General features: G+C 39.1%; 1 protein-coding gene across 3 annotated transcripts in view; it reads right to left on the bottom strand.

Annotated features, from left to right (window-relative positions):
- Positions 1–24,986, bottom strand: part of CELSR1 (cadherin EGF LAG seven-pass G-type receptor 1) — a 184,874-nt gene that overhangs the window by 48,890 nt on the left and 110,998 nt on the right. For all 3 annotated transcript variants that reach the window (XM_032220771.1, XM_032220773.1, XM_032220772.1), the window contains exons 6-15: positions 18,327–18,484; positions 15,444–15,607; positions 14,535–14,660; positions 10,426–10,592; positions 9,267–9,452; positions 7,139–7,252; positions 4,874–5,048; positions 2,470–2,611; positions 729–849; positions 63–246 (exon numbers count right to left, since the gene is read on the bottom strand). In XM_032220771.1, coding sequence (XP_032076662.1) covers positions 63–246; positions 729–849; positions 2,470–2,611; positions 4,874–5,048; positions 7,139–7,252; positions 9,267–9,452; positions 10,426–10,592; positions 14,535–14,660; positions 15,444–15,607; positions 18,327–18,484 — 1,537 coding nt within the window. The remainder of the gene's footprint in view (positions 1–62; positions 247–728; positions 850–2,469; positions 2,612–4,873; positions 5,049–7,138; positions 7,253–9,266; positions 9,453–10,425; positions 10,593–14,534; positions 14,661–15,443; positions 15,608–18,326; positions 18,485–24,986) is intronic.

The following is a 24,986-nucleotide window of genomic DNA, read 5'->3' as shown; positions in this document are numbered from 1 at the left end:
GAAATGGGTGGGTGGGGGGAGACAAATGTTCAAATGTAGCAAACGGCAAACCAAGAAGATACCTTCGCATCCGTGAGGTGTAACTTCAGCAAAGGGATTATCACAGCGATTGCACTGTCGACCAATCACTCCTGATTTGCAGGGACATTGTCCAGTTTCCATGTCACAAGTACGAGTATGGGAACCAGAAGGGAAGCAATCGCATGGATAGCAGGAGTCATTTTTCTGTGGTCGGTAATAGTTTATCTGGAAAGATGAAAACCCATCAGTCAGTCAAGGCTACCAGTAATGCAATGTTTTGAACCTAGGATTATAAAAAAAAACCTCAGGAAATCCTGACTCCCCCCCCCCCAGGAAAATGATGTTTAAAATATATTTTTCCCTGTACAGAATAGGAATTATTATAGTCTGAATACGAATTATCCATTTTTATTTCCATGTTACATTTTGAAAGTTGAAAAAAACCTAGCTGTTGTGTAACACAACAACTGGACTTCTTCAAGTTTCAAAATGTAACGGAAATAAAAATGGATAATTCGTATTCAGACAACTCCCAAATCTACCCTTTCCCGCCCCCTTGAAACGTAATTTTAAAACCAAGGATATAAAAATGGAATCTAGAGGTTTTGAAGATGCATGGAGATTTAAGTCAAATCTCATCAATATTATTCATTTCTGAATTGCCTAAACAGCCTGAAGTGTGATGGAAAGAATGATCAGTTCCTTACCTTACATCGACATGCTCCGTTTGTCTTATTGCAGTCAGGATCAAATCCTTTACTGATCTCACAATTACACGGCCCACAAATAGGATTTCCCCACCAGCCTCTGGGACAAGGTAAATCAATTCTACAGAGGAATTGGAAGGTAGAAAGATGTAAGAATCGCTACTCTCTTTCAAAATTATGTAAAGACAATAAAGGAAATCGATATTCTCTTTCACTGAAAATAGCAATGCATGTCTTGCCCTCTTGTGCTGACATTTCATAAATTCATATACTGGCTGTGTGCGTAAATTTATAAAATATTATACATGAAATAAAGCTACAGTGGCGCAGTGGTTAGAGTGCAGTATTGCAGGCTACTTCGGCTGGCTGGCAGCTGCCTGCAATTTGGCAGTTCAAATCTCACCAGGCTCAAGGTTGACTCAGCCTTCCATCCTTCCGAGGTGGGTAAAATGAGGACCAAATTGTTGAGGGCAGTATGCTGACTCTGTAAATCGCTTAGAGAGGGCTGTAAAGCACTGTAAAGTAGTATATAAGTCTAAGTGCTATTACTATTACTAGAATTTTCATGGCTAAGAAGGCAGTTATTAAATGAGTCACACCTGATTTTATGATCTTTTTTTGCCCCAGTTATTAAGAGAATCACTGCAGTTGTTATATGAATTATATGAACATTAAGTGAACGTACACACACACAGACACTTCAGGTGAAGTTCTCTGACTTCTGTAACAGATGAGTTCTTAGGGATAGCGTCAGTTGTAAACAACTACTCACACATGTAGAATTGAAACTAGCTACTTTATTGTTCAATGCCTATTTCACAGGAATCTTCCCAAACTGGCAGCTTGCCCTGGGAAAGACTAGAAAAAAGGCAATGGCATTCAAGGGGGTGGATCAGACTTCTTATGCCTTTATAACAACTTCAGATTAATTCCCCATTTGACTCCTCCCCTTGATTGGGAAATTGTTGTCCAACATCAATTGTATGATAGCACCTAGCCAACCATAACTGAATAGGGTCAGACCTGGCTAGTACTTAAATGGAAAAACACAAAGAAATGCCAGGATTGTAGCTAGACTGGGAAGATAAGCATTCATGCCAGAAGAAGGCAGGGGCAAGCTATTTCTGTATTGTTGCTAAGTAGTCACTAGGAATTGAACTCAACATGGAAAATTTCCCAATGAAAAATACAATAGAATGGTATGAGTTGAATACAACTAAATAAATTATCTTTTCCATATTTTGTTTGGACCATAATGGTTCACTTTTATGTATGTCTGTGTGTGAGAGAGATTGTAGAGAGTAAAGGTAATCCTCGACTTACAACAGTTCATTGAGTGACCGTTCAAACTTACAATGGCACTGAAAATAGTGATTTATGACCATTTTTCACACTTATGACCGTTGCAGCATTCCCATGGTCACGTGATTTACATTTGGATGCTTGACAACTGATTCACATTTATGACAGTTGCAGTGTCCCGGGGTCATGTGACCCCCCGTTGCGACCTTCTGACAAGCAAAGTCAGTGGGGAAACCAGATTCACTTAACAACTGTGTTACTAATTTAACAACTGCTGATTCACTTAACAAATGTGGCAAGAAAGGTCGTAAAATGGGTCAAAACTCACTTAACAAATTTCTCAGTTAGCAACATAAACTTTGGGCTCAATTGTGGCTGTAAGTTGAGGATTACCTGTATTTAGAAAGGAAAAGAAAACTCGCCAAAGTTCTTTGCTTACTTGCTTTCACAGTACTGTCCGTAATAGCTTTGTCCACATTCACAGGTGTATCCGTGAGAAGAGCTTGGTTTATGAATGCAAGTAGAGACATGCTCACATGGGTTCAAACTACAAACATCAACACAGTCTGTCCCAAAGTACCCTGAGAAGACAAAGTTACAGGAACAGAGAAAACTGAGACATTAGTAATGGTTCTAAAATTCTCAGAAATAAACAAAATTATAACAACACTTCTTGGATTATCCAGACGCTTTTGACTAGCCATCAGAAGTTCCCATTCTATTCCTATTCCTATTCTACATCACCCTGCCAACAAAAGTGCATATAGTCAAGGCTTTGGTTTTCCCAGTTGCAATGGATGGCTGTGAAGGTTGGACCATAAGCAAGGCTGAGGGCCAAGGAATTGAGGCCTTTGAACTCTGGTGCTGGAGAAGACTCCTGCATTGAGTCCTTGGGCTGCAAGGCGATCACACCAGTCAGTCCTAAAGGAGATCAACCCTGACTGCTCTCTAGGAGGCCAGATACTGAAGATGAAACTCAAAATACTTTGGCCACCTAATGAGAAGGAAGGACTCACAGGAGAAGAGCCTAATGCTGGGAAAGATTGAGGGCAAAAGAAGAATGGGATGACAGAGAATGAGGTGACTGGATGGAGTCACTGAAGCAGTAGGTGCAAGCTTAAATAGACTCCAGAAGATTGGTAGAGGACAGGAAGGTCTGGAGGAACATTGTCCATGGGGTCGCGATGAGTCGAACACAACTTCGCAACTAACAACAACAGAAAGTTATTTCTGTTTAGAAAGAATAAAATCATATACAGTACAGGATGATCCAATGTTATGCAATCACGTATGGAAGCAACCTAAGTACTATGCTGCTTAAGATATTAAAGGAACTAATTTAAAATATGCTTCTTGATTTCTTGAATGTTTAAAAAAGGGCTTAATGATATGCCTAACAAGTACCTCACAAATAGAAGTTGTTCAGGAGTTATAATCTCAGACAAAAGGGTTTGGAAATAAGCTCTGTAGTAGCATAATGGGAAGCATGTACTAACCCTATTAAACCTTACATTAAACATAATTATTGGGATTTACTTTTTAAGTAAATATGGCTTAACATGTCAATTACGCAGTTTAAGGCTCAAAACAAAACTCAGTGGGGAAAAAACTTGAATTATATAAAGCAGGTTAAAATACTTTTTTAAAACTAAAATTGTTTTGAAGTTTAAACAAATAACAATTCCATTTTATATTTCAGTCACGTTTAATCTTGTGATCATATTCAATTGTATATAAATTATATATTTTCTTTTCCAACACTCATGTTACAGGGCAAGTATTGGATATCAGAAATTCTTCAACTTAAAACTACTATCAATATAAATAAGAAATTCTGGGGGGTTTGTTTAGTTTGGGGAGATATTGTTGCATTTTCTCCCCTTCCCCAAAAAAGAATGAAGATGATGATGATACTTGAGAAAGTAACAAGAGACAGAGCTACAGAGCATCATTCACAAGGGTGTGTAGCAGAGGATTACTTCCGAAGGCAACTTCTGTTCCATTGGTTGATTGTTCTCACTGTCAGAAAATTCCTTCTTATTTGTAGGCTGAATCTCTCCTTGTTCAGTTTCCATCTATTATTCTTTGTCTGGCCTTCAGGAAAATAGCTTGACCCCCTCCTCTCTGTAGCAGCCCCTCAAATATTGGAACACTGCTATCATGTCTCCCCTGGTCCTTCTCTTCACTAGACCACTCATGCCCAGTTCCTGCAACCGTTCATCATATGTTTTAGCCTCCAGTCCCCTAATCATCCGGGTTGCTCTTCTCTGCATTTTTTCTAGAGTCTCAACATCTTTTTTATAGTGTGGTGACCAAAACTAGATGCAGTATTCTAGGTGTGAGATAGGGCCCAGTGTTCAAGTCTGTCAAGATCCATCTGAATCTTGAGCCTAACATCTAGGGCAGTGTTGGTGAAGCTTTTTGGCACTGAGTGCCGAAATGGGAGTGCACGCATGCGTGTGAGAGAGTGCCATAAACCAGAAGAGCAGTTCCCCAGTGCACACATGCATGCCAGGGATCTGCTCTTCCCGTTTCCAGTGCTCCCGTGTGTGCGAAGACCAGCTGGCTGGTGCACATGTGCCAGAACATGGAAGAGCAATGGGCAAGCAGTTGTTGTGCCCAGAAAGATGGCTCTGTGTGCCACTTCTGGCACATGTGCCATAGGTTCACCATCACAGATGTAGGCAATTCCTGCCAGTTTAGTATCCTCATTCTCTTGCATGAGATTATAAGCATGAATTTCTGTTTGGCTGCCAAATTATAGGAAAACATTCTTAAACATGCAGTTCTATGAAGTCCAGGACCCTGGATATTATCATCCACTTGCTACAAGTCATAATTACCTGGATCACAGATACATGAATAGCTGTCCCAGTCATCACTACAATAGCTGTGAAGTGGACAAGGGTTGGAATCACAAGGATTGTCTATTTCACAGCCTTCCTTGACATTAATCTTGACTGCCTGTTTCATGTTCAATGTAGCAACATTTGTAGATGTTTCTCCCATCCTCACTCCCTGAAAAGAAGAAAAAGAGACCAAAGGAATAACCAACTAATATAATAAATACAAATATAATAAATACAAATACATCCCAATATAAAGCATAGGGCAGTGCTGCTATAGGAGAAAGGGAAATAATTTTACTCACTCCTTTCTTTTAATCACAAAAAGACGTTAGCAAACTTTCACTTCTATTTTTGCTTAAGCGCATCTTGGTTAAGCCCAACACATTTATTTATCTATTTATAAGGCCGCCCAACTTAACAAGTATAACTGTGCATAGTGTACCACAAGTATAAACAAACAATAAACCAACTCCCATAGCACTAAAACATACACAAAGTAAAAATGCAAAGTAAAGACTTTTAAAATAGCAAACAGAAACCATAATAAAACAACGAATGGGGGCTCCCATTCATGTAGTCTCAAATGCCTGTGAGAAAAGCTATGTCTTCAAAGTTGGGTCTTGTAGTATTTGGGATGGGGAGGGAAATTTTCTCAGAACACAGGGAGAGCTACTGAAAAAGCAAACTTTCTAAGTCCCATAAAGCAAGGGTCACAACCTCCATGCCCCCCTCCCCAAGGGAGAAAGGTTGGGGAACTGTGCCATAAATCAGGGGTCTCCAACCTTGGCAACTTTAAGCCTGGAGAACCTCAACTCCCAGAATTCCCCAGCCAGAATTCCCCAGAATTCTGGGAGTTGAAGTCCGCCAGGCTTAAAGTTGCCAAGGTTGGAGATCCCTGCTATAAAGTGAAAAGATTTTAAAACGGGAACCAGAGCATGCACTCCATATAGAAGTGTGTGGAGCAGGCAGATATTTTGGGGAGAAGGTAATCCCTCAAGAAACATGTTTTTTATATCATGAAAGTCTTTAAAGAAAACCATCAGCACGTTGAATTACACCCATGTGTCAGTGGTGGATTTCAAATTTTTTTAGGACCTCTTCTGTAGGCGTGGCCTGCTTTGTGGGAGTGGCTCGACAGTCATGTGACTGGGTGGGTGTGGCCAATTTGTAAAATGTGGTGAAACTCACTTAACAACGCTCTTGCTTAGCAACCAAAATGTTGGCTCAGAAATTCTGGCAAATTCTAGCTAAGATTCTGTGCAGTTCGGAGAACCCCCAAATCCCACTCCTTGCTAGCCCTGCCCCCCATCCCACCCCTCCCAAGAGTCCCCACATGGCCTGCTTTGCATGCAGGTAAGTGCAGGGCGTGCACAGAGGCTTGGGAAGAGTGAAAAATGGGCCTACTGGAAGTTCGGGAAGGCTGGAAGCGGGCCTTTTTCCCGCCTCCAGAGCTTGAGGAGGCTCAAGAAAAGCCTCTGAAATCTGGGGAGGGCAAAAACACTCCCCCTGCCATAGTGCAAGTGGCCAAGTAGGCCACACCCATCCTGGCCACGCCCACCCACAACTGGGCAGAGAACTCCTTGCTAAACATTTTGAAGCCCACCCCGGCTGACACCATGCTGAAGTATAATTAATAAGATGGGATCTCTGGCTTTCCAAAAATCGAATCAGTCAACCTGAAGTATTAGATGAGAAACTTGTTTTTCTTAAAACTACAAAGATTTCTTTTTTTAAAAAAAAGTTTTTTCATAAACCATGAACAGAGCATCCTTCCCCAAAGTTTTGAAAAGTTCACAGAGTTGCATTGAAGGCTTTCCCAAACCCTCTGCATGTCTCTCTCTATGCACACTGACTCTGCTGGCAGCCCCAGAATGTATTCCCTGCGATTTACACATGCATGTGTAGACAGCTGGAGATGCTTTTTGAAGCGGCTGTGTGAGTCTTCCAGAGGACAAAGCTGCTTTAATATGTCAAAAATAGTGCTTAGTTTCCATCGACGTGTTTTGCATAGAAGACTCTTCTGAATGTTTTACAGAATAACATTCCCAAGTAATTAAAACATCTGAATGCAATTCCAACGGAATAAATTCAATTAAAATCAAAGAAACGTAAGCTCATAATTAGGCACTTAAGCTCACAATTAGACACTTTTAAACAAAACATTGCTCATTTTCTTTCTGCTCTCTCCCTCCTCTTGTCTTTGATGAAGCTAGAATTCTTCTCATAGTTCGTCTAAAGTTATTTATTTTCTATTTTCACCTGTAGACAGCCATAGAAGCCCTGCTGCACAGAGACTAGATCTCCAGAGGTGCCTCCTACAATAATGCTTTTCATTTTTAGTCCAGGTAACTGATTTCCAATCTGTACAGTGCTCTAAAGAGAGGAAAATAAGAAAGATGATTAAAGCTTTTCCGTAAATTCTCAGTTACAGTATTTCACTGTTAACTTTTTTTTAAAAAAAGGCAAGAATAAGTCTGAAAGTGGTAATAGAAGCTATCCATGTTGTGCTTCCGATAAGGAAGCCAAAAATACAATGCCTTTCCCTGTTCCACAAAATTTCAAAAAAAAAAAAAAGTGAAAATGGTAATTAACCCTCCATGAGTGAATAAATCTTCTGTCACTAAGAGGTAGAAGTCAACTAGTATTAAATCTTCCAGTAGAATCCAGTGTACTCTATGTAGGCTTTGGATATCACGAAATCCATCTTGACAGAATTATGATGCCCATGTAGTTCGGTTTCCCCTGTTCTGCTAGTCAAGGTTTGAAGGACTTGGGACATTAATTAAAGGTTTGCCACACAACTCCCGACAGGAGTTCAGAAATAAAAAACAAGAGTGCAGAATATTTTTTAAAAATGGCAGAGATGACAAAAAAAAAGGGAGTTACAAAAAAGAAATTAGCCCACATAATCTAAAGGGGACTTCACTAACCTCCCTCAAAGGAGAGGGTGTCAAATTCTTGAGGTGGGGGGAGTAAACTCATTGCACAAAGGAGGCACCGCTATAGGCATCCTTCTGAGATCCCAACAGCTGGCGTTAATTGAAGGAATCCAGAGCCCACAAATCCAGATTAAATTGGCTGGACAGATATTGCGGGAGACAGCTAGTCTCTCATATAACCTGGTCCTATAGGGTTTTATGGGCAGCCCCTTGAATCATACCCAGAAACAAACTGACCACCCCCAGTGTTGTGTTAAGTGGGCATACTGAGCCACTGCCATCACTATTCATGGGGCTGTATCCTATTTTTCCAGGAAGAAATACTGACTGCACACACACACACACACACACACACACACACACACACGTACACACACACACTCTCTCTTAAACTGGCAAATGCAATCTCATTCAATGTTAATGATAGCAATAGCAATAGCACTTAGACTTATATACCACTTCATGGTGCTTTTTATAGCCCTCTCTAAGCAGTTTTACAGAGTCAGCATATTGCCCCCAACAATCTGGGTCCTCATTTTACTGACCTCCCAAAGATGGAAGATTGAATCAACCTTGAGCCTGGTGAGATTCAATCTGCCAAATTGCAGACAGCTGGCAGTCAGAAGAAGTAGCCTGCAGTACTGCGTTCTAACCACTGCGCCACCATAGCTCTAATGATGTGTCTAGGTGGCCTGAATATCTACAGCTACTCAGTCTTGGTATAGGATTGAGTCATGAGATAATTCTTCCCTGCCCAAACCCTCACAGCCTCCAGCCCTGGGGTAGAATCTTGACAGCCTCACTTGGCATATTAAGGTTGAAACATATAACCTGGTATCATCAGCATATTGACGACACTAAAGCCCAAACTGGCAGGTGGCCTCATTCTGTGATTTTATATTCATGCTGAAAAGGAAGAAAGAGGAAGCAGAACCCAGAAACACCCCACAAAGGAATGAAACTCCTTCTGCCCATTAACCCAGCAGAAATGGCCCCAGAGAAAGGAAGAGAATCATAATACATGGTGCCTCAGCCCAGGGGCCAGGTCAGAAAGATATTGTGGTTGTTGACGTCAAAACTGCTATTGAGGAGCACAAGGAACAATGCCCCACCAGTCATCCTGGGTCTCCCACAAGTCATCTGCATGTGTAATCAAAACTGTTATAGTATTAAATCCTGGTCTGAAATCTAACTGAAAAAGGTCTAAATACTCTGTTTCTTCCAGGATTTTCGCCAGCTGCAAATGCACTTGAGTTCATCGTACTGACCTGGATGGCACAGGGTTAAGAATAGCTGGCATATTGTAACACAACTGTTAAAGAAAAATATATTTCTGAATCTATGATAGAAACAATGAGAAATGACTTCATTTTGGCTTAGTTCCAGCTGCCATATTCCAGCCATTCCTGTCTCATTTTGATAATGAAAGGTTATGGATGTCATCTTACCTGGTACATGCCATAATCCAAGGACACAACTGCAAGATACTTGATGTCTTTGCCATCTTTTGCACTCTTCAACTCTATTAGCAAATGATGCCATTCGCCATCATTGATCCTCACTTGGGTCATCTTCAAACTGGCCACCTGATTCTGTCCATCATAGACCTCAAATACCACATATTTATTCAGTATCTGTTGAAACATAACTTTAGTTGATGAAAAACCTTGAATTCCTGGGAATATGCTGTATATACATCGAGATAGACATGCTATTCTTGGAAAATGGTTATAAAATAAAAGGTATAGGTAAAGAGTCCCCTCGCACATATGTGCTCGTTGTTCCTGACTCTAGGGGGCAGTGCTCATCTCCATTTCAAAGGCGAAGAGCCTTGCTGTCTGAAGATGTCTCTGTGGTAAGGTGGCAAGCATGACTAAATGCTGAAGGCGCACAGAACGCTGTTACCTTCCCACCAAAGTGGACCCTATTGTATTTGAATTTTTACATGCTTTCGAACTGCTAGGTTGGCAGAAGTTGGGACAAGTAACAGGAGCTCACTCCATTATGCGGCGTTAGGGATTCGAACCGCTGAACTGCTGACCTTTCTGATCGACAAACTCAGAGTCTTAGCCACTGAACCATTGTTTCCCTCGGTTATAAAATACAGGTTATACTTTAAGACAACTTTATTATTTATTTTTCAGCGGATAATTAATATGTAGACCAATATTCTACCTATATTCAGTATTAGGCCCACCATGAGTGGCCACTCTCAATTAAAGATTGCCCACTCTTCTAGATCTATATGCATGGATTAATATTTAAAGCAGTCTTGATTTGGCAAGGTATTTTTCCTTCTGCTAAAACAAATGAGGAACTGAAAAGCTAGTATTTCACTCTTCTCAATCCCTACTTAAGACTGATCTGATTATAGGCTGAGTGAACTCCACAATTTTGTGATATTCTGCAACTTCAAAGATGACTAATTTCAGGTTTGTTCAATCTGCTTTGCTTTTAACTACCTCCCAGAGCCGGCTGTAAATGAGATTTACAGTGTAAGACTGTACTGTTGAATTGTCTTCATGACTAAGCAAAGACATTTTACTGTTTGCCATTTCTTATCTAATGACATTACCTTGTTGTGATTGAGTTGATAAGCTAACATACCTGTATCTTAATCTTAGACGATACTCCCGCATCAGCTTGCATTAACACACCGTTAACCTTGCGAGTTCTAAACATGAGGCCAATGTACCATGGGATGGAAATAGTGATATCAAGGTTATTCCAGGTGATGATGCTTTCCCCAGTGAAACGTTGAGGAAAAGGCATTGCTATAACAAAAGGCAAAGAGGAGACAAAACAGTATTACTTAATCAAATATTTTAGAATGAGGGGGAAATTGGTTGGTTATTACCTTTAAAGCCCTACATGGCTTGGAACCTGGATATCTGCGGGACCGCCTCCTGCCACATACCTCCCAATGATCCATAAGATCTCACAGGCTGGGCCTCCTTCGGGTACCGTCGACCGGGCAATGCCGGTTGGCGACCACTCGGGGGAGGGCTTTCTCTGTAGCTGCCCCGGCCCTGTGGAACGATCTGCCCGCAGAGATCCGGACCCTTCCCACTCTCTCGGCCTTCCGGAAAGCCACTAAAACCTGGCTGTTCCGGCAGGCCTGGGGCTGTTGACCCCAAAATATGGTCCAGCCCCATCTAGAACGGAGTGTATGGTGTATTGTTTTTAAATCTATCTTTTCTTTCCCTGTATTTTATTTTTGACTTTATTTCTGTATTGTAAGCTGCCCGGAGTCCTACGGGATTGGGTGGCATATAAATGTTATTAAATTCAAATTCAATTATCAGAACATTCTGACATGGTACCAGTAAGGATAAATAAGATCAGGAGACTTTCATCTTCTGGGATCTCCCTTCCTTTTCATTAGAAATTCAAATTTATTTATTTATTTAGCGTAGGGCAGAAATCCAAATATCATTAACTTAAGTCTAATGCAAAAAATAAATAAGAAAAAAGAACTCTCTGTTCAGAATATAGCTTTTTCAGAGAAGTACCCATTTCTGTTTATCTCAAGCTTTATTTTTTCTATGTAATTTTAGGTTGGGTTTATTTTTTTCTAATTGCTATATTTAAACAACTGAGAATTTAAAATCTCTAAATTCCCCAAAGATTTGCTTGTGGGCCCTGGTAACAGCAAGGATGCATGCTATTTATTACTGTCTATTAAGAATCTGGCAGGGTTATTTTTATAGGCCCTAAGGGCAGCAAAATAACACATTTATAATGGATCTGACAAGCTCAAATTTGTGGCTGCTGTGCCACCTATGTCCCAGGCAGAAAACACTTTGATCCTATGAATATATTTTGTTCCCTAATGTGCAATTGTCGTCAATGCTTTTACTTCTGGTTCAATTTGGACATTTGTTAAAAATTCTCCTTTATTGACACTACTTATTTCCCTTTATGCACATTCTGTTCCACGCATCTATCTTACAAGAAATAAGTAATTGATCTCACCTATTTAGCAATATGTACCTACACTTGACAATAGCATGAACCAAATGGTTTTTGAAAGTAGATTTCTGTAGAAAAACAATTATGCTATACAGAAGGACCGCGTTAAGAATTTGATTTAGGTGAATTTCTATCACAAAATGGGAACAGTAGTTTTCTGAAAGACAGTTCATCAATCTGATTTTCACATTTTCTTGGAAACATAAAGCACGGATATTTATATTCTTAAATGCACTTAGTAAAATATGAATAGGTAGCTCAAGTTCTCAGAGCACTGTTCCTTACGGTACCCAAATATCATCAAGTAGATGGAGTTTGCAGAAGTAGAATGTAATATTTAGGAACTACTGCTTTTAAAGCCAATATGGAGGCAAAGACAAATCAGGAAGATTGATGGAAAGCTGATATTCTCACTGTAAATATTGTAAAATATTGTTCTTATTCCTGATTTTCTGCTGCAACAGGAGAGAGTTGGTTGTACAGTACAATAAGGTACTAGGAAGTACAGTACAGTATCTAGGAAGTATTCTCGGGCGGGGGGAGGACACAATGAAATTCCAGGAATCTAGCAGCATCTTCCATGTGTATGAACTTTAAAATGCACTCTCATATTCATTGCCATCTGCTAAAGATTCATAGATGTAGTACAGAATACAGATTCCCAACCTGGGAACAAATGGGGAAAAAATCCTGAAGACTGAGGCTGCCAAATGGGAACCAAAGAATTTCAATGAAGAGTATGAATGGGGATTTTGTTCTCTGTTAAGATATACAGTGCATTCAGGAAGTATTCAGACCCCCTTCACTTTTGTCAATGTTGTTGTGCTGCAGGCAGATTATACACTTATTAAAAATTCATTTGCGCCCCTCATTAATCTACTGTCAGGGTTCCAAATAATTCCCACAATGAAAGAAGACTCCGAGGCTTGAGGTTCCTCGAAGTTCCATTTTATTAGAGATGTCACATTGGCCCAAATCTGAGTGTTTCCAGGTTTTCCCCACCCAAACAAAACTTCCAGTCCCTGCCCGGCACCCATGTCCATCACATGGTCCAATCAGGGACTGTCTCAACTGGAGATGCCTCCCAGTCACACCACTCCAGGTGCAGAGCAAGATATCCTTGACTCTCTGAGAAAGGAATGTTATTTTGGCTATATCTATCCCACTCTATATAATCCCCCCTCCCAATTTCCCACAGCATTAAATGTGACAGGTCTGAAGGCCCAATGCAAAAGATGGCTTTTAGGCCTGACATCTACACTCAGTATCCCATAATGACAAGATTGTCTCCCAATCCAGGTGTGTAAATCTTGTTGCATCATATCCCAAAAGACTTGAGGCTTAATTGCTTCCAAAGGTATTTCAACAAAGTACTGAGTGAAAGGTCTGAATACTTATGCCAACGTGATATTTCAGGTTTTTTTTTTAATAAATGTACAAAGATTTCTAAATTTCTGTTTTCACTTTTATTTATTTATTTATTTATTTATTTATTTATTTATTTTATTTATAAAATTTATATGCCGCCCAATCCCGAAGGACTCCGGGTGGCTTACAAAAAAGAGGGGGGAAAAAGACACATAACGAACACATAACGAAAAAAAACGGTTTAAAATAGCAAGACCTCATACATTCATTCTAATTGGGGCTGGACCTCAACAGTGAGGTCAACAGCCCCAGGCCTGCCAGAACAGCCAAGTTTTTACAGCTTTCCTGAAGGCCATGAGAGTGGGTATGGTCCGGATCTCTGGGGGTAGCTGATTCCAAAGAGTCGGAGCAGCCACAGAGAAGGCTCTCCTCCGGGGGCCCGCCAGCCGACACTGTCTGGCTGACGGCATCTGAAGGAGGCCCAATCTGTGGGATCTTACTGGCCGCTGGGAGGTATGTGGCAGTAGGCGGTCTCGAAGGTATGCTGGCCCTAAGTCATGTAGGGCTTTAAAGGTAATAACCAACACCTTGAATTGCATCCGGAGACCAATTGGTAGCCAGTGCAGCTCGCGGAGGACAGGTGTAACGTGGGTGTACCTCGGTGCACCCAATATCGCTCGCGCGGCCGCATTTTGTCATTATGGAGTACTGAGTGTGGATTAATGAGAAAAGAAGTGATTTTGAACCACTGTACAGTAGAATCAGGCTGCAGCATTACAAAATTGATGAAAGTAAAAGAGGTCCGAATAATTTCTGAAACCACTGTACAAGTGACTAAAGAAAGTTATTATTTTATGTCTGAGTAATTACTTGCCATAGTGATTATTAAGAAAAAGGTTAAACTTAATTAAGCCAGTATTATTAACTAATAGTATTATTCAATTGAACTAAATGGGACAGGGATCATGTTAAACTGAAGCATTTTTGCTTAAAAAAGACTGAAAATTGATTTTTTGTGTTTGGAATTGCTATATAGTGGAGATAAAGAATATGCTATGTAATAGGCATGGCTTGCCACCCAGAGATGCTATGAGCCAAACTTCCACAACCTAATACGCTTCGGATATGTAACTCCTAGAATTCCCAACTATCATGGAAATAATCGGTGCGTGGAAACTGGGAATTATAGTTCCAAAATATTTGGAAAGCACCAAACTAACAAAGATGCAGTAGATTATTAGATTTCTGCTAATGCCTGCTTTAAGAGGATGAAGACAGGATTTATAACACATTTAATAAATGTATAATAATTAAAATTTGCTCACACACAATGCAATATTTCACATGCTCAATCAAAAGCGGGATCCATTCTTTACCTTGCTCACAGTTTTTCCCCCCATATCGCAGCGGGCAATCACAACTGTAAGTATTCCATTTGCTCACACAGGTACCACCATTCTGACACCAGTTTGTGGTGCAATAATTTTTCTGAGCTAAGCAACCTGCAGTTCAAAAAAAAAAAGTTTTGTCCTCAAGTCATTCAGTAATCACGCTTTCAAGTTGTAACAAGCTGTGCTCTGGATCAGTGTCAAGGCTTTTGAACAGCTGCAACTTAATTTTCTAGAAAGCAATTCCCAATGCTTATCATATTTTATATTGTGATCTCCAACACTCAACACTTCTCTTTTGGGAAGGGGGAGCATTGGAAAACTAGACTAATATTATAGTAAAACAAAGGCTAAAGACTTTTTATACTCGGCTGTTTTCATTTCCACTATGTAGTTATAGGTCCTTGATATATGTACATATACCAAGGACATAGGCTACCAAGAAATATGTTTCAAAATAACATCTGTGCAGAAACAGTTTTCATAGGATGTTATCTTATATAGAAATATATTCTCTTATATAGATAAACTTGTTTAACAACTGCTTGCTTAGTAGTCTTCTTTCATAGTTACACTGGTAATGAAAAGATTACTTCATGACCAATCTTTGCATTTATACTTTGAGATCTGTAAAGCAAAGGAAAGCTGAAGAAAGATATATCACAGTTTTTTTTACTAAGCCAACACTTTGCTAAATGATTGAGTCCCAAATATAGTTCCTAAATGAGGATTCCCTGTATGCACAATGTAATTAGTAAATTTGAGAAATTAGCCCACAAATACATCTTTAGTTCCTTCTTGTTATACTTTCCTATGAAAACACAGTTCTTTGTGCGTATAATTTTCAGAGAACCTAAAGTATTTTTTATTCCACTTTTATCCTCGAGGAGGTTATACCTGCAAGCGTGCCATTATTGGCTATGTAACTGGCCATATCGATGGGCTTGCTGTCAATAGAAAGATTCCTCATGCAACCAACAAACTGCCTGTTATGTATAGGAAAATCTTCAGGTAAATTGGGAACACCTCCGAGCAGAAGAGGGCCGGTTAAATCCAACGACCTAAAGAAATAAAAAACAAAGTGGTTTTTTTTGACTCAGATAATGTAATCTTTTGTACAGATGTAATCTCTTGTACAATAACCATATTATTGGGAGTTAGATATTAGAAATAATTCCTTCCCACTGTTACAGATTCTGTCACGACATTGAAATGAAATAGTACGAAATGAAACGGTTGAACAACGTATAGAATTCAAGCCAGAATTATTTCTATTAGGTATTATTACAGAAGGCTATAGCAAAGGGTCAATATACCTAATACTTCACATCCTAACAGCAGCAATTATTGTGTATGCACAGCAATGGAAATGTGAAAATACCTTTCAGAAAAGGAGATAATAAGGAAGATATTAACATGCACAGAAATAGATCAGAGGTAGATTCCTACTGGTTCGGCCACCCATGGACCTGAATTGGTTCTATTGTTGGCAGCACCATCTTGATTTTTGGTTCTGCACAGGCGCAGAACAATCTCCATTGCAGAAAAGTAATCCCGCCCCCTTTTCTAATGTTCTGTGCATGTGCAGACCTTTTTAGGTGTAAATGCACACACGCACCAAACCGGCAGTAATGCCGGTAGCAACCCCCCCTGAAATAGATAGACTAACATTAGAATTAAAAAACAAAGGGGAGACAGAATATTATGACATATGGAATGGATTTTATCAATTGCTGGAAACACGAGGTGGGAGTTGGAAAATGAAAAAATTAGGCTAATTAGACCTGAAATGAGAGATTATATATGTATTAGAATGAATAAGTTGGTCAAAAATAATTGTATAAGACTAGCACTGTGAAAATAATGTACATGTTATTTATCTTGCATTTTGGTTTCTATGGTGGATGAAACGCCAGGATAGTCACACTATGTTCAGTATACTTATTTGAAAATAATAATAATAAAAAATATAGAAACAAAATAATACAAGTAATCCTTGCTTACCAAAAGCTTTGTTTAGGCACTCTTAAAAATTATGAGAGTTGGGGGGGGGGGAAACAGGTTTGTGATGAATCCCTGCTGTCATGTAATCACTATTTGATTGCTTACCTGACAGTTGCTGACAATCAATGGAAATGCCAGCAGTAAAATTGCAAGTTGCAGTCATATGTTATTTCGCTTAATGACCCTGGGTGATTCACTTAACAACAGAAGTAGAAGTGATACTGTTGATCCAGCATAGTCACATGATTTATCACTTAGTGACAGAGGTGCCAGCCCCAATTGTGGTTGGCAAATGAGGACTATCTCTAATGGATCGTATTAAAATGATATAAATGTTACTTACAACCAATAATCAACTATTTTCAGGGTTGTTTTCTTTTTTTAAACCAATAAAAGGTTTTGCCACAAATGGTAAGAGCATTTTCTCATGCTTTTAGTATTACAATTACAAAGCATTGCAATTTTTATATATCAGGTTGTTACTGGAGAAGAAACTTGATATAGATAACATTTATAGCAATCCTCTGTAACATAAATACTTAGGGAGATGATGTTGCCCAATACATTTTATGATTACAAAGGAATATGTAAATCCAACATCTAAATTTCATCCTAATAGTTTCATCATGCATTCAAATCAACAGACATAGCAAAACCATTTTTTTACATAATTAAGATGCTGCATTTATTCAAACTTACACTGACTTATAAATGTAGATTTAATCTGAGAAACCTATTGAAAACTAAGCTGAAAATATTCCAAGCAGGATTAATTCATTAAAAGCCTTCAATGATGCAAACATTTTCAGGAATCTTTTCCAATTAACTGAAATATATAAATTCATTCTAAGGAAAAACTCAGGATTCTAGATTTTAGCTTTTTAATTCAATGGGCTTAAAGACCAGAGAGGAAAACTGATCAAATGTGTTTCTTCCTCCATTTGTCCTTCCTTCACTTTTATACTCTCTCCTTCCTCAAAGTTGGATCATAAGAAAGGCTGAGCGCCAAAGAATTGAGACTTTTGAACTATGGTGCTGGAGAAGACTCCTGCGAGTCCCTTGGACTGCAAGGCGATCAAACCGGTCAGTCCTAGAGGAGATCAACCTGACTGCTCTTTAGAAGGCCAGATCCTGAAGATGAAACTCAAATACTTTGGCCACCTAATGAGAAGGAAGGACTCAATGGAGAAGAGCCTAATGCTGGGAAAGATTGAAGGCAAAAGAAGAAGGGGACGACAGAGAATGAGGTGGCTGGATGGAGTCACCAAAGCAGTAGGCGTGAGTTTGAATGGACTCCAGAGGATGACAGAGGACAGGAAGGCCTGGAGGAATGTTGTCCATGGGGTCGCGATGGGTCAGACATGACTTTGCAACTAACAACAACAACAACCTTCCTCACCTGAGTAAACATTTTTGAAGGGAAGTGTGACTACTTGGCTTTACTTACTTTTCATCTTCTTCTTCAAATTGATTTTTTCTATCCTATAAGACTATTAAAGGATGCTTAAGAAATAGAAACATCTGCAGCAACAGGTAATTTGCCACAAGGAGGGGCAATTTAGCAAAGATTTCTACATGATTATTCTCTGAACTCAACCATTTTGTCCTTAACGCACAAAGGTAAAGTTTAATTAAATACAAACAGATATGAAAATGACTTTACATCTGTCAATAATCAGTTCCAGGCATACCTAAAAAAAAAAAAGTAATGAAGACTCTGTTAGCCAGATTAATTCTGTTGCATATTCATGTCACAAAAAAACATCAACATCTTACTTTTTGGAGCCGGACTGTGTTCCCTGAGCAGCGCAGGAGTAGTTTCCAATCAGACTTCCAAAGCGCACAGCCACTGCGGTATCACAGTCATCCACAGTTACTACAGCTACCTTCTCCCCGGAAGGCCCATGAGGAATGCCAAGTTGACCTATGTTGGGCTTCAAAACAAATGTGAAAATTTTTAAAAACTTAAACTCATAAGTATTTCAAGCACCAGCATTGTACAATCTCTGTCTCCCTGTAAGTTAGGGATGGACCAGGAGTGGTATACAATTACCTTTCCTACCAGTTCACAAATGTAAGCGCACGAGCCACCTCTGCACATGCGCTTTTGATGAAAAAAGGGTCTAAATGCGATGCCACAGACCCATACACGGGTAGGAGGAGCCACCTGCTATTTCCGCTACCGGTTCGGGCGATCCGGTCCGAACCGGTAGAATACCACCTCTGGGATGGACAACCAAATAGAATAGAATAGACCCGGAAGGCACCTTGGAGGTCTTCTAGTTCAGCCTCCTGCTCAAGCAGGAGAATCTGTACCCTGTCAGCCAAGGCTACTGACACCCTTTAAACCCAGGACTGAACCAGAGGTGGGTTGCTCCCAGTTCGGCCGAACCGGTAGTAATGACGGCAGGAGGCTACACCCACCTACTTCTGCGCATGCGCAGAAGTGTCGCAAGCACGCCCAAGGATGTGCGGGACCATGCCCAAACCGGTAGTAAAAATATTGGCAACCCACCACTGGACTGAACCTCCCAGAAGCCACAATAACCATTACTGCTAGAAAGTGACAGTAGTAATTTGGGACTTAGGGGAAAGTCCTATAAATATTATTAATAAATTCTTGTTTAGAGCTTTCTATAAAGGTATAATCTCTTTTGGGCCTGATGAGAGGAGAGGTGATATAAATAATAAATAATTTTTAGTTAACTACAATAATAACAAGGAAATGTTAATTGATAATGTTTAATGATATATACATGTGTGTTGTACCAGTAAAACCAAATTGGACATAAGCTTTAATTTGTGAGGTTTTTTGGGGGAGGAAGGGGAGGGAATGCTTAGATATCCTACTAACTGACTTTGTTTTAGAATATGTTATAAAGGTGTAAAGTCATTGGAGGTTTATTGAGATTGCGAATGTATGCCAGTAGGTGGTTGTGTCTTTAAATACAAATGATTTTAGATAAAAGTATGTTTAAATAATTGTAACCAAATGAGAATTGTGGTACAGTGATAGTAAAATACATAAATTTTAAAATGTACAATTCAATTTGAATGAAGTATATGTAAGGATTGTGGAAGAAACGCACGAAATGTATTTGTAACCAATCGACACGCTTTCTACAAGATGTAACGAAGGATGCTTTTTTTGTGTATTTTTATTTAATTAAAACAATAAAACTTTTCCAAAAAAAAGTGACAGTAGTACAGATAGTCCTTGACTTACAACAGTTCATTTAGTGAATGTTCAAAGTTAAAATGGCACTGAAAAAAGTGACATTTTTCACACAACCATTGTAGCATCCCCATGGTCACGTGATCAAAATTCAAATGCTTGGCAACTAATACATATTTATGACGGTTGAAGTATCCCGGGGTCATGCAATCACCTTTTGACAAGCAAAGCCAATGGGGGAAGCCAGATTCATTTAACAACTGTATAACTAATTTAACGACTGGAGTGATTCACGTAACAACTATGGCAAGAAAGGTGGTAAAATGGGACAAAATTCACTTAACAAATATTTCACTTAGCAAGATAAATTTGGGGCTCATTTGTGGTCGTAAGCTTGAGGACTGCCTGTATTCTGCCAGTATGCTATTTTTTTTTAAAAAAAAAGCTCATTGTAGTACAGCCCCACTCAAGGGTGTGATTTGACTTCCATTCACTGTGACCCTCACCCCATCCAATATGAATTGTGATCCTTGGCCAGCAAGTGATTGCTTTTAAGCAGTAAAAATCTGACTAATTTTATTATAGTGATTTTAGCAATCTTATATTTTCTCATTTGCTCCAAAACTGAAATAACCATCCTTTTGAGATCAGTAAGCCTCCTGGGGGAAGCGAATCAAAACAAGAGAAAGACAATGAGACGGGGTTTGTCTGCAATGGCAGCCATTCTTTGGAATAATCCTCATTTAATAACCAACAGTACAGGGGGTCCTTGTTTAGTAACAACATTGCTTTTTGTCACTAAATGGTCAGTTATTAAGGTGACAAAAAAGTAACTTTGCAACCAATCCTCACATTTACAACCTTTGCAGAACTGTAAAGCAGAGGATAGCTGAAGTAAGATCATCAGCAGAGTCATTTTCACTTAGTGACCATTCGCTTAATGACCAAATTTTCAGTCCCATTTCGGCTTGCTAAACAAGGACTATCTGCTTACCATGATCCCATGCTCGTATATTTTCAATAGCATGCATATGTGCACGCATTTTTCTTCTATGGCAAATATTTACCAGATACAGGTAGTCCTTGACATATGACCACAAAAAGTTTATGTTGCTGAGAAAATTGTTAAGTGAGTTTTGTCCCATTGTACGGCTTTTCCTGCCACATTTGTTAAGTGAATCAGTGCAGTTGTTAAATCAGTCACACAGTTGTTAAATGAATCTGCTTCCCCATTGACTTTGCTTGTCAGAAGGTCGTAAAAGGGCATCATGTGACTCTGGGACTCTGCGACCGTCATAAATATGAATCAATTGTCAAATATCCGAATGTTAATCACGTGACCACGGGGATGCTGCAATGGTCATAAGTGTGAAAAATGGCCATAAGTCACTTTTTTCAGTGTCGTTGTAACTATGAATAGTCACTAAATCAACTGTTGTAAGTCGAGGACTAACTGTAATAAAAAAAATTATACTCAGTTTCTTGGTATTTAACTTGTTTAATCTAAACCAAATCATTGCATTTAGAGAAGCTTCCCATAGCCAGTGCCTTTATACTTAACAGACATTAAACTTTTGCAAAGTCTTTCAAAGGCTATTTCCTGGTATTATTATGGCAATGAAAATGTTTTTTGTTCCCTCCCAGCTATATTTACTATGATCACATAACTTGGCAGTGCTTCATATAAAGAGCTTGACATTTGCCAGGTAACACAAGGCCTAGACTCACAAACAGCAGATAAGGAGAAAAATCTGATTTATATCAGAATGGTAAACTTTCAAGTCTTAGTACATTCTATCAATCGTTGTGGGAAACATTATTTAAAAAAGCAGTAATCATCGTCAGTTATCTTCAACATCCGTACCTGTGCATAGATTTTTGATTAAGATATGCACATGTATGCATGTTGAGTTAATTAGTGCAGATATGGATGTAACTTGTCCTAATATAGCCTTCCTCAGTTTGGATTCCTGCAAACACAACAGATTTCAATTCCCATACCCGTGTCTGGAACATCTACAGGTTAAGCACACTCGATTGTACAAAGCTTTTCTAACGATACGCTTGTTTCCTATACATCTTTCTCAAATGCTTACTTCCTGCACACAAGTTTTCCAAATGTATGCAATCTATATGTAACTGCACGTTTTATTTTATGTACACTGAGACCCTATGCACCAAAGACAAATTCCTTTTGTGTCCAATCACAATGGCCAATAAACAATTCTGTTCTGTTCTGTTCTATTCTATTCCTCAACTTATTCAATCAAGAATTCAAACTGAGTCAACTAAGTTGCAACTCACATTGCACTCATGGCAGAAGCACTGAGGGGCTTCCAGGTTGAAAACATTAGCCATTGACATGACTGTTCCCCGTGGGACACCCTATTGGGGGCTTCTTTCATGTCCTCAGCAGGAGCTGGAATGAAGGACAGGAGCTCATGGCAGCACTCAGATCTCGAACATGAGCTTGCTAACTTCCAACTCAGCATCCTTAACCATGTGAGCCACTCAACTCAATGAGTCACATGGTTTAAATCAGATTATAGTGAGTCACAATCTCACCAATTATTGGTCAATTTTTTGAGTGTAATTCAAAGTTTTCAACTTGCTTTAACACCCCAGAGCTCTGAATGATTCCTTTTGTTCATGCAAATGTCCATATATTTAGTTATTTCACTTTAGTTCCTCTCAGAGTACATGGCAAACAAATGGGTAGAAACAAAGCACAAGAGCATCCCTGTCATGGAATATATGACGATATCTCTCCCATAATGTCAGGCTTGCTCCAGCTAAGTCCCTAGGAAAGAAAGACCCTCGACTCCATTTGGTTGAAGTGATAGGTTCTTTTATTAAGGATCAGTGGTTGCAGCAAAAGCGAGGCTAGAACTGAGTATTTCCATGCAAGTTTACACCTTTTTCCCTCTCTGGTCTCCACTCCCTTCGACCAGAACGTCAGTGTCCAATAGCATCCTAGGGCGATGTTTTGAGAACTGCTTTGATGTCAGGTGCATCTTGAAACGGCTTCACATTCTTTTCCAGGCCAGTCATCCTTGGGCAACTGGGTAAGTCTGGTTTTCACACGTCTGGTTTCCATTAATGCCATTCCCTCTCCACTTTCCCTCCTCTTTCTTTCTCCTGCACATCTTCTCCAAATGACTCTGCTCCCTCCCCCATGTTTATGGAAGGATGCCAGCAAGCTTAGCGAAGCATAGTGAAGACGGCAGAGCTGACACTTATGGGTATTAAAGAATAAATAATAATTTTTATTATTTTTTCACAGACTGCCAGGCTACAATGGTTTGGAATCTTAGATGAAGTGCTTAAACGTTTCTCTTCCCCATTTTCATTAGATTATGGAGAAATTTGCCCAATCATCACTTTATGATTCTCACTTTCAAAAGATTATGGGTTAGCCAGCCTATAGTTCATAATCGAGCTTGTTGTTTCCACTAGGAAAGGAGTTTGAAGTATGAGTCAGTACTTGACTAAAAATGTATTAACATGCACGGTATGTTTGTCAGCAATTCTTAAAGAAATTAAATATTTTCTTCAAATTGCACAACAGTGATTGCGTGATTTGGTAAAAATTGAATTTGCTATAAGGAGGTTGCCAACAGATGCAATGTGCACACCCACAGACACACCAAATAACTGTTTATATTTCAAAATCATCTTTATATTTCCAACTTGGTTTGCTGCAGAAACCTACATTTCATGATTCTTTCCTGTTTTAGAATGTTAGGCTCCCATCTTTCCCCTCTATTCCTCCATCCTTTCCTCTTCAAGAGTTATTGAATTAAACTCATGAAATGGGGCATGAAGCTTGTTCGCCTCCTAGTGGTGCACTCTGGATAATGCAACAGCCTGTACTGAACGAACTAGCAACTGCTGGCAGCCCGACTACGATGTAGACTTTCCTGGCTTTCAAAATACATGGCAGCCATACACCAAACAATAAATAAATACCCATGAAATATTATTCTATATAAAATCAATACTTACTGAAACTAAGATGCTGCAAAATGAAATAAAATGTTTCTATAGGACAATTTTCTTCTCTTGTGTACTAAGTTCCGAATTATTACACTGTCCTCTGCCCTCACACTCACATTTATACATGGTTGCAGACAACTAGGTTTGTGTGGTCTTTCTCTCTAAATAATTATACAGCACACACTGTATATCAGTGAACATATTCCTTTAAATAACTTTTTAAAAACAATTTGAAATGGCTATCTCCTTCTTTGGGAGACAAAGAGAGCAACTATGAATAAATGGGTGTAATTTGGACATGATATTGTATACAAAATGTGATGAAAAGATGCCGTCCTTACAGCAGAGCTTACTTTAATTGCGTGGTTATACAACTCAGGCAGTCAGAAAAGTGTTTCAGTTGTATATTTACACACTTATTGCCAGTTAACAGGTTTTCAAATTATATTACTATATGCAGTCAGCTTCTCGGGTTTATCGTATGAAAGCTCACATTACCTGCTTGTCATAGTATTCAGCCACTTTGCCTTCATCAGTAAATATTCAGCATATTGTGCAACTAAATTTGTCAGCATGAGTAGCCTCTATTGTTAGTGGCTGCTATTTAACAAAGTGTCTGCTTCTTTTTCACAAAGCACCTTCTTCTAATAGACTGAAATTCTGTGTTTTAAAACTACATGTGGTTGATTTAAGAAAAGAAAAGGGAGGTAGGAATAGCAAAACTTTTATATTAGAGTTCCAAGCAGCACAGCCAACTAGAGATTCTGGGTGATGAAGACCAGTTACACTAAAGATGGAACTGGTTAGATTTAGACTGCAAAATTCATAATGTGGCAGCCAAGAGTTGCAATCTAATAGTCTTTCAGACTGTTGAATTCGGATTGGGGAATACTGCTTGGTATAAGCTAGGGAAAGTGTATTTGGAAATCGTCAATTCATACAAAAGAGAACATTTCTACCATGAATCAATGACACCACGTATATACTAATGGCAAATGAGAAACTCTTCTGAATTCAGATAGGTATCTAGTTGTTTGCCAAGTGAAACTTTTCCTCTTATCAACTTAATGCAGAATTGAGCATATATGATCAGTATGTTACTTGCTCCTTCAAAATACACAGTTGTTACTTAGTAAATTTGATCTGAGCCCTTTCTTATCAACCATGAGAATGAGATAAGCCACTTATATGCTGAACAAATTTTGAAAAACCTAGGTGGGATCTGGCCATTAAATCAATGAATACAAAATGTAAATGCAAAATGC

Source organism: Thamnophis elegans, chromosome 7 (genome assembly GCF_009769535.1).
Source record: "Thamnophis elegans isolate rThaEle1 chromosome 7, rThaEle1.pri, whole genome shotgun sequence".
Classification (NCBI taxonomy): domain Eukaryota; kingdom Metazoa; phylum Chordata; class Lepidosauria; order Squamata; family Colubridae; genus Thamnophis; species Thamnophis elegans.
This window is presented reverse-complemented; position numbering and strand designations above follow the sequence as displayed.